This window comes from Platichthys flesus, chromosome 10 (genome assembly GCF_949316205.1).
Source record: "Platichthys flesus chromosome 10, fPlaFle2.1, whole genome shotgun sequence".
In the NCBI taxonomy this organism is placed as follows: Eukaryota; Metazoa; Chordata; class Actinopteri; order Pleuronectiformes; family Pleuronectidae; genus Platichthys; species Platichthys flesus.
Window position 1 is genome coordinate 8,175,965 of NC_084954.1, and position 10,138 is coordinate 8,186,102.

At 40.8% G+C, this 10,138-nt stretch overlaps 1 protein-coding gene across 1 annotated transcript; it reads left to right on the top strand.

The window, feature by feature from the left end:
* The first annotated feature begins 861 nt into the window (after positions 1-861).
* LOC133962198 (TLE family member 5-like) lies at positions 862-9,705 on the top strand. The gene is made up of 7 exons (XM_062397689.1): positions 862-1,261; positions 4,242-4,339; positions 4,915-4,978; positions 5,301-5,345; positions 5,443-5,505; positions 5,607-5,681; positions 5,804-9,705. The coding sequence occupies exons 1-7, from the start codon at positions 1,235-1,237 to the stop codon at positions 6,041-6,043; spliced, it is 612 nt and encodes a 203-aa protein (XP_062253673.1). The 5' UTR covers positions 862-1,234; the 3' UTR covers positions 6,044-9,705.
* Positions 9,706-10,138: the final 433 nt, after the last annotated feature.

Here is a 10,138-nt window from a genome sequence, read left to right on the forward strand (position 1 = left end):
GCTTGTTCAGGAGGGTAACATTTTGGAATGATGTAATGAAAAGAAAATTGGGGGGAGCTTTCAATTTAATGTCAGGATTCATACATTTGATGTAGACCCTTCAGTTTTAATAAAGAGACTTAGAGAAAACCAGCACTGGAAAAATACCGGGGACATGACCAGGGAGCAGACAGGTCAGGGTGTGAAAGTGACATTCAATATTTCCTGATGGAAAGTCAATTAAACTACAAAGAGACACAATATAACAACAGAAAGGTGAAATTGTTGTGAACGGTGGGGAGCCCTGTGTGTGCAGCAGCCCCTCGACTATGCATGTGTAAGAAGTGCAATTTTCCCACTATGCATAGAAAATAATACAAATATAATAACTGAGGTATAATGCACATTTCAAAGTCACCATGGCCACTTCACATAATTAGGGCACAAGAATGAAAATAAAGCAAACTACAGAAATGTTAACCAGCTATGAAAAAACTACTCAAATAATTGTCCAGTGTCCAGTGAAATAGGCCTTTTCTGTAGCCTGGAGGGAATAATTCACTACTCAGCGAGCCAATTTTCAAAAGCGGCTGCGGAGATTCGACCTCTGTTTATCCAACTGATCATTTCTATTCAGTCCCATAATCCCACTGGAATCCTCTTGCTCTTGATTAACTTGACTATTATTTCACCTTGATTTAAGTAATTGTTTAGTATTAAAAATGTTAGATAACAGTTAAGTTTGTTTGTATCTGGAGCTCAGCAGTAGTTTTGAACTTTTTGAACGTATTCCCCTTCATCTATTCAAAGGGGGTCAGTTCCGCGCTGTGTCGCAGGGGGGCGCCCGCTGCTCCGTCGCTCGGTTTGTTTTCCGGATGAAACTGCTCTTCTCCCCGCAGCAGAGGAAAGTCGGAGGCTCGTGTGTCAACATCCAGTGTTTCCCCCGGGAGACGTAACGTTAACGCTATTCTTAAAAAAACCTGACGTCCCTTTGAGGAGCTGCTTTCTTATTCTCCTCTTCAGCCGCGTCTTCATCCTCGCAGGCCGCGGTACTTGGCAGCGTTGAGACCCGAAGAAGAAGGCGCTCGGCCCCCGCTGCTTTGACGTTAGCTAACGTTATTGTAAACGATGACTGGGTACAAAGTGCGAACGGCGTCTCCGATCGTCTAGTATTATCTGGGGACCTGTTAGCTTAGCCGGCTAGCCTGTTGGTTTCGATCCGATCGAAGGAGACGAGGCGACGCACACTGCTGACATGATGTTTCCTCAATCGAGGCACTCGGTAAGTTGACGAGTCGAACTTGTCCCGGTTGGAAACCGGAGCAGTCGTAGCGGCGGGCTGAGCTAACGCTAGCTAGCAGCCCAACAGCTGACACTAGCACCGCGCTGGCCCCAGGTCGGTCACTGTCAGCCCGGCTCACAATAACCAGACCTCCCGTCTGCGTCGTCTCGCCACGGCGGTGCCGTTACAACACAGCAGAGCAGCTAGCTTAAACACATGAAAACACAGCTAGCTAGCAAGCTAGGTTTCTCGGCTAACTTGCCTGTGTGTGCGCCTCGGCGTTAGCTAGCGTCCCTCCGAACAGCGAGTGGAAGTTAAATCCATCAGACTGTGTTTTATTATGATCTGATCGTTTTAATTCACTGTTTTTTAAAAACCATCACTAGGCACAAATGATTAGCGAGGCGACAGTGCAAATAAACGGGAAACGGCTAATTCCCTTTAAACAGTTTGGACACACGATGAACATAAAAGTACTTATTATTTAAATCATTGAATAAAATATCAATGCAAACATAAGGCAGAATTTAAATTAGCATCTGTCGGCTATTAAGTCGATCTGAGAAACTACGAAGCAAAGTTAGAAAAGTAGCTGCCCTTCGTGGCTTAATTATTAAGTAATTCAATATTTAATTGTTTTAATTGTAGGAGAAGTCTTCAGCAAATAATATCAGATGAATTACATTGAGTATTCAGCAGTCAGTGGAGAGAAGCCTCAGAGACGTTAGCTCAGGCAGGAAAGAGGTGTGAAATTACACATGGGCCTCGAACGAATCACCACTGCAAACAATGCTGCATCATGTTACCACAGTTTGCGTGTTAATCCGTGTGAACGCTTGTTTAAACAAGAACAAAATGAAGCTGAAACTATTAAGGTCGCATCTAACAATCGTTCACTTTATTGACTAATCTGCCAATAAGTTTGAAACGGATTTCTATGTTAAATTTCATAAAATAGCTTATGATAAATTTACAAAGTCAAAGGAAACATCTTAATATATATCTCCTTTGTTTCAAACAACAGACCAAAACATAAAAACAAAAAATACTCAGTTTTCAATGTTATTAAACATAGAAAAAAAAGTAAATCTCAATATTTGGAGAAATAAAATAGTCATCATATTTTTTCAGATCTTGAAAAGTTATAAATGATAAGACGTTCTTTGTTTCTATTGATAAGAGGTTATCAAATGATGATATTGATCAGAGGTTATCAAATGATAAGAGGTTTTTTGTTTCTGAGATAGGGTTTTCAAACAAGAACACCAAATGTGAATACATCTTGTTTTCATCGCTGTCAGTGTAAAAGTAGCTGAACATTTTTGGCTAAATAATGCTTCACACTTTTCTGACATTATAATGATCAGATAATAAATGAAAGAAACAACTAGTAGGCTCATCGATAAAAAAAGAATCGTTGTTTGCAGCCTTATTTGATAATTCATAAACCAATTTACAAAAAAATGTCACTTAGCAGAAAAGTGTACACAAAACGACACAGGTCATTAACAGAAGTACCACAACAAACATTTCCTACAGTGTGGTCACAAAAGGTTACATGTGATGTGAGAATTAACGTACACACTGTTTTCTTCTGCGTTAGTTTCAACACATGTTGCCTGTTCCACTTTTTTGAGGTTTGATCTTTTCCTGTAGACGAGTTTCCTCTAAACATGGAAGAAGTTGAAACCTTTTACTGCTCTTTTTATTTTCCTTTGTAAACAGTAATCCTGATTAATTTCATGAGATTTCACATGTTCTTTTATTGTCATCACCAATAATAATGAACTGGAGCTGCAACAATTCATAGTTAATACAGTTGTTAGAAAACTCATTCGCAGTTTGATTATTGATTAATACTTTAGTTTCTCAAGCGAATAATTAGAGCAACTGTTTTCAGCCCCTAAAATATTAATATTCTGTGATTTTCTCTTTCGAAGATCACAGTTAACTGAATATCTTTAGTTTTTTAATTTTTTGTAGCTTTGACCTTTGGGTGGATATATATTCACTACTTAACAATGAATCAATTAAATACCGTAACTAATGGGCAAATTAATTGATAAAGTAAGAACATATTAGTTTTAGTTAGTTGCAGCCTTAAACTTTACGATTAATTTTTTTGTTTAAAAAATGGCAGAGAATTTAGAATTTAAACAAAATAAATCCCCATAAACCCTGATGACATCTTGGGATAACTTGTGTTTTCTTTGATAATAGACCTAAAGTTATGGTGACTATAACTTTAGAGGTCGAAAGTTACGGAGATTCGACCTCTGTGTAACCGACTGACTCCATCAGTTCTGTGTAGTTCCATAATCCCACGGGAAACCTCATGCCCTCGTGCCGTTTATTTCGAGAGTAATGAGGGTTTAGGGCACAGGATAAACGCTGGATTACAGCTCTGGACTGATGTTGTAACTGTTGTCTATACATAACCAGCCTCTCGCATATGTTTGGCATGGACACACTTTAATCTCGCCTTCTGTAAACAAGTTTCCTCAATCAAGACTCAGCCCAGTGATTTTTATTAAGATTCTCCTTGAGAGGATGTTGCATATCAGTTTGTCAAAGACAGCTGATGAAGGTATCTCTGCTTTTTGGGATAACTGCGAGGTAAACGCTCTTTTCTGGTTTGAACCACACAGGTCAAACATACCGTTTTCTCCTTTATCTCAACTTAGTGAGTTCAGGCTGACCCTCATTTTAACTATCCTCTCGAAGGGTTAACCCAAGAAGAACTGCTGAATCTAAACAAACCCCAACGCATTCTCTGATTCCTTTCTTGTTGCACAGGTTATGGTTTAGTAAACCAGAAAGGCTGTGTAATTAAACTGTCGTATCAGAAGACCCATGTGAGTTGTGGTCCAGCACAAGTTGTAATAAATTAAGACTGAGAGATTACATGTTTGATTTGTCTGCTGGGATCCTCGTGAGTAAACGCAAAACTGCTCATGTTGTTGTTTTGTTGTTTCCTCAGGCGTCCTCTCAGTCCGGTCAACCTCTCAAGTTCACCACTTCTGACTCCTGTGACCGCATCAAGGATGAGTTCCAGTTCCTGCAAGCACAATACCACAGGCACGCAGAGACACACACAGACACACACACACACACACACACACAAACACACTATTGTTAAAGGAAGTGAGGATTATCTCTCTGAGTGAGCTCCATGTTAATTTCTAGTCTTACGCTCGACGGAGAACTTGAAGTCTTGTCTATACTTAACTAGACTTCTGCTGCATTGAGGCGGTGGCTCAGGAGATAGAGCGGGTTGTCCACTATACATGTGGTTGGCAGTTCAATCCCGGCCTCCTCCAGTCTGCCTGCCGATGTGTCCTTGAGCAAGACACCGAAACCCAAAAAGCGGTGTGCATAAGAGTGCTATGTGAATTTGAGTACGACTGGGTGAATGTGACCCTCAAAGCATGATATATATATATATATATATATATACAGTCAGTTTATCTTTTAGAATTATAAGATCAGCAATTAAATGTGGATATATACAATTTGTACCAAGTCTCTTGCATGTCTGTATTGTGGGTTGTTAAATACAGGATATAGGTTAACAGTTTACAAATCATTCATGCACCCTGTCCCTTATAGAATCCAGCTGTCGTCTAATGCATCTGCTTATTCTCTGTAAACAGTTTGAAGTTGGAGTGTGATAAACTGGCCTCTGAAAAGTCTGAGATGCAGCGTCATTATATCATGGTAAGTCTGGGAAAGTCCCTGTTCAGTGCGATGTGCCTTTCCTACTAGCAGATGAATCTGACCAGCATGAAATGTATCCCACATGTTTTGGGATGTGTTTACCACTGAAGTTTTTAGTTTCCTATTTCCGGTGCCATTTTTCCTGCTTTCGTCGTGTTTGATGTGCTATAAGAAAATGTCTTATTTGGTTTTGTGGAAACATTCACTTAATTTACTTCCACACGTATTTAATATAATGGTTCAAAGAAATACACGTATTCCCTACTGTCTTATTTTTCTTTCTTTTATATAACGTTTGTCTTTCTCCCTCTGTTTATTGTAGTACTATGAAATGTCCTACGGGTTGAACATTGAAATGCACAAACAGGTAATTTTCCTCCCCTGTAACATATTTCCTTTCTATGATTTCAGCTATTGTAGAAAAGTGTCGAATCTATTTTCTTACATGATTTTTTTCTATGCAGGCTGAAATAGTGAAGAGACTGAACGGGATCTGTGCTCAGGTGCTGCCTTATCTGTCACAGGAGGTAAGGACACTGACATCTTCACAAATGTCTCAACAATTCTGCCCATCCACTTATTCCTTTACTATCGGGGCATGTATGACCATGATGCTTCTATGTTCCAGCATCAGCAGCAGGTGATGGGCGCCATAGAGAGAGCAAAGCAGGTCACACCTCCAGAGATGAACTCTATCATACGGGTGAGCTTTTACATAGCTTACTTTATATGTATGCATGTTTCTAATGCCGCTTTTCAGACTTCAAAACAGCTTAAAATGCAATAACTGACCTCTTTGTATCTTAATCATTTGTGTGTTTTTAGCATCAGCTTCAGGTGCAACACCTGCCCCAGCTCCAGGGCCTGGCCCTGCCTGTGAACCCGCTCCCCATGGGCCTCACCCCTCCCTCCCTGCCCGCCGTCTCCTCCAGCTCCGGCCTGCTCTCCCTCTCGTCCATCCTGGCCAACTACTCCCACGGCCAGGCTCAGGTGGTGAAGGAGGACAAAGCCAGGGAAGCGGCAGAGAGAGCACCCAGAGGAGACGACGGGGATAAGTCAGACTAGTGTCGACACAGTGAGGAGGTTTGGAGAGGGAGGAGGGGTGTTGAGAAAAGAAAGGTGAAACTGTAACTGTAAATGGAGATTGATGTAAGTCTGGCTGCCTGTCTTGAGTGTTGATGAAACCGCAGGGATGATGACGAGCAGAAAAGACGGCGTTGAAGCTTTTGGATGTGTTAGAGATGAAACTGCTGATTGGTTGAGAGCGTGAGTTCTTCTTTAGTGGTAATAGACTCAGTTCAGGCTTCTAGACTTAGAATAAATGCTTTTTCTTTTGTGTAAGCCACTGTTGTTAGGCTTAACCAAGATAAATGTTTTCCCATCTGGAGAAAGAGCTGCGGCTGAAAGCTAACAGCAGTCTCCCACACATGGATCTGCCTCTCACAGGTTTATTTTCTTCTTGTTGTTATCAGATCTGTATTCAATGTTTATTTTTTTTTCTTTAAGTCCCTCAGATTGTGTCGTACTGGCTCCTGTCTGCCAGTCACTGTAAGGAGTTTTAACATCTCAGCTCCCTGTAACTCCTTTTTCCTCATTGCATGACGTACAATAGCTCAATTTCACCTTTCTCCAAAAATGTTTGGACCATAGACTGGAAATAAAAAAATGGACGACATGTCTCCTCTTGCTCCCGTTGCACAAAAATTAAGGATGAAATATCCCGGATATAGTTGCCACCATTTTGCACTTTTGAAGTAATTTGGAGCCAGAGTCAGTGCAGGATTGATCCTAGTGTGGAGCTGTACTAAAAACAGTTTTTTTTTTAAGCCCCCCACTGGAAAAATGAGCACTTGGACATACAAACGTGTGATAAGAACTACCTGAAATGACAGAAACCATCTTGAAGAAAATTGAATTAGACGTTTACCAGACATTTTAGTTTAGTCCATGTCCTATTCGCTAACATCCACCAGGAGGAGCTGGCTTGTCGTCCATCTTTACAAACGGTCTCTGATTACACAGGCATTGTGCATCGGAGCCAAATTACATCTTAGCCGATGATGTTAAATGGGATGTCTTTAAAGGGACATTTCACTTATGTGCTTTCAAACCCTTCAAAACTCCTAACCCATTATTTTCATACCAAACCACTGGATGCATTACCTTTAGCTGTGTACCTCAGTCCCAGAGAAATGGGATTTTATTCCATTAAAAATCCTATAGTTTGTACAAATGGTAGTTCATTTGTTTAATAGGCCGAGCTGCTGCTGCTACACGCGCTACATTTAATGGACCATGACTCGTCTGTAAATGATAAGAATTTACACTCTGAAAGAATTGACTTTATTTTGACATGTTGTTTTCGTGACGTAAAAGACAGGCTATGATTAGTCTAGAGTTGTCTGTGTGTGTTGGAGTGAATGTGATTGGAAAGAAAAAAACATGTTTAATTTAAAAAAAGAAAAAAAAAAATGGAAGCACCTTTTGTATTACCCTCCTTCCCCCCCCCACCACGCCTGTCAGCCCTTTCTCCCTTTTGCTCGTCTGCTTTTAAATCAAACTTGAACGGGATCTAAACTTCAGAACCAGACGGTGGAAACCAACAGACGAGTGTTGACTGTATTTCTGTAAGTTCACCTCAGTTTGAGACTGTGTCAAGCACCTGTCTTTTCCTACTTTGTGTGTGACTATAAGGGGGTATCCTCCTCTTTTCTTTAGTTTCATTATTTTGATTAAGAATGTGTCCTGAGTGAGTGGCTAAAGCTCTGAAAGCAACACAAACATGCGTTCCCTCTGTTATTACAACTGGTGACCATTTCTTGTTCCGTGTGATCACAAAAAAACCAAGAAGTAGTTTTTCAAACGATGCTTTGTCCCAACGGCATGCTAAATAAATACCAGTTCTAGAGTTTAAACACAATCCTCTTATCGTGATAGTATATACTCTTCTTATGGTCCACATACAAGAAATCAATGCAGGTAATGAAAATAGATCAGCGTTTCTCATCTAGATCGTTTTTACTTGTAAGGTGATATCTGGTCTAACTAGAACAGCACTCGGAGCGATAACCTCAATACTGTAGTTCCTGCAGTCGACATAACAAAGAAGGAAGGAAGTGGTTTGATAGGTTAAACATTTATTTGTCATAAAATTGTTTAATCTGCATTTGCAAAAGAAATTGAAATGGGTTCAGTCCTCTCAAGTCAAGGCCCCTCAGAGGAAGGGGATACCTCAACCAAGGCTAACGACCTATCCCGCCTTGTTGAGATGAAGTTTAAGTGTAATTAGTTCATTCCAAACCAACAAACAAACGCTGATGCAAACATGTTATAATAATAATCGTCCACAATTGGTTTCCACGGCGAGAAGAGACGTAACTAAATCTGTCACTTCATGTCTACGCAAAGGTAAATACAACATTAATCAAATAGTCTGAACATAGAAGCTCATCGTACGTTCAGCATGTCCGACCACAAGTCAAAGTGGGCGTTGGGTTTGTCGTGATTTCACGCAGGGAGTGTGACAAAGTGAAGAATGCAGTCGTTCATGCTCCAACACACTTGACTTGTGTACAGCTGATAGACACTTTCTTCTCATAATGCAATGCACAAGTAAACGGAGGAGAACCGATATTATTTTGGGAATTTAAGTTGGTGTTTTCAGTGGTTTTCTAAAGTCGTTTATCCTTAATATAAAACTTGTCCTGATTTATTTTTGGTGCAGACTGCAAAAGAGTTTAAAGGTTGGAATATAGAGCACACTGAATGCTGTTGGTCTTTAGTATGGAAATGGGACAGCAGGGGGCAGCAGTGCTCTCATTGGTGTGAAGACGCTCACAAGCCTCTGAACAGCCTGAGAGAGTCTTAGGGATGAGGTCACATCATCGTGACCTCTCGTCTTCACGTTCTGACCGTCGGGCCGAGTCGCTGTCACCCCCCCACCCTTGTCATGTGAGCGCTTGCCAGAGCTTTGACACACCCACCTTTTTAATGTCTGAGCACGTCCAGGATCTGCGCTTGAATCTCACTCTCTCTCTCTCTGTGTATTTTAATTTGAAAAGCACTTAAGTCGTGGCTTGGTGCTCGTTTGTTTTCCTCCTTCCTGTCTGTGCTAGTGTTGGGGAGCTGCAGGGTTTCCCCTTCCCGGAGATCTTTGACTTTAACATATCGAGTGCGAGAGGACACATCAGTTGGTCTTTTGCGCTATTTATGCTGACGTCAAGTCTCTGTAGAAAAACCTCCTTTGGCAAAACTCAGACAAATGAATGGTATGTGTGTTTGTTTTTGCTGTGAAGGGCCAATTTGTATACATATGAATATATCAATATACATATTTTTTAAAGCATTTTTGTATGTTTCAAAGCTGCTTTTTAACGTGTGTATCATGGAAGACTTAAGTGTTGTATGTGTGCATTACAAGCCTACAGTAAGAGAGGCACAATGTTGTATACCATGTCGTTTTTCCTGTTTTTTCTCTCCCATTCTCTCAGTAGGCAGTAACACTTAACATTGTTTTCTAGGTTTGTAAATGTTTTATTCCTTTTTCGGTGCAAAGAAAAATCCAGTTTAATGTGTTTATGAACACAGTCTCATTTTAAGAAAAAAAATCTGGGGCAAACAAAAAAAAAATGTAAACAAGCAACCGTGTACTCTTAATGAGAATGAATCAACCTTTTAGCAGTAAGGAAGCTTCTCTGGTGCCTTACAAATAAAAGATGTGATTGCGACTGGTCCTCTTGTCTTTGCATGGGGGAGAAACACTGGAGCAGTTTGAAGGACAGAAAGGCGGCGAGTGAGGAAATGTAGCGTCTGATCAAAACGCTCAGGGTGAGAGTCGACTCCTCCGCAGCCCCGTGAAGCGACGTGTGGTTCCAGGCTCGGTCGACTCGAACGCGTGTTTTAAGGAGTGAATTTGATAACAGGCGTCGAAGTGTAAAAAAACAAAAATGACAAAGAAATTCCCTTCAGATTAGTAACAGCTCTGTGGATGAGTCACCACACAGCCAGGACCTCCAGAGTTCAGCTTGAGTTTCCCTCTCATCCTAAAGCTTTAGAAACAGACTGCACACAACCTGACCAGCAACAAGCAACACTCAGCTACTAGCTAAAGAGTTAAAGAGGGAATATTTTACCTAAATTCATCAGGTGGACTGACCTGAC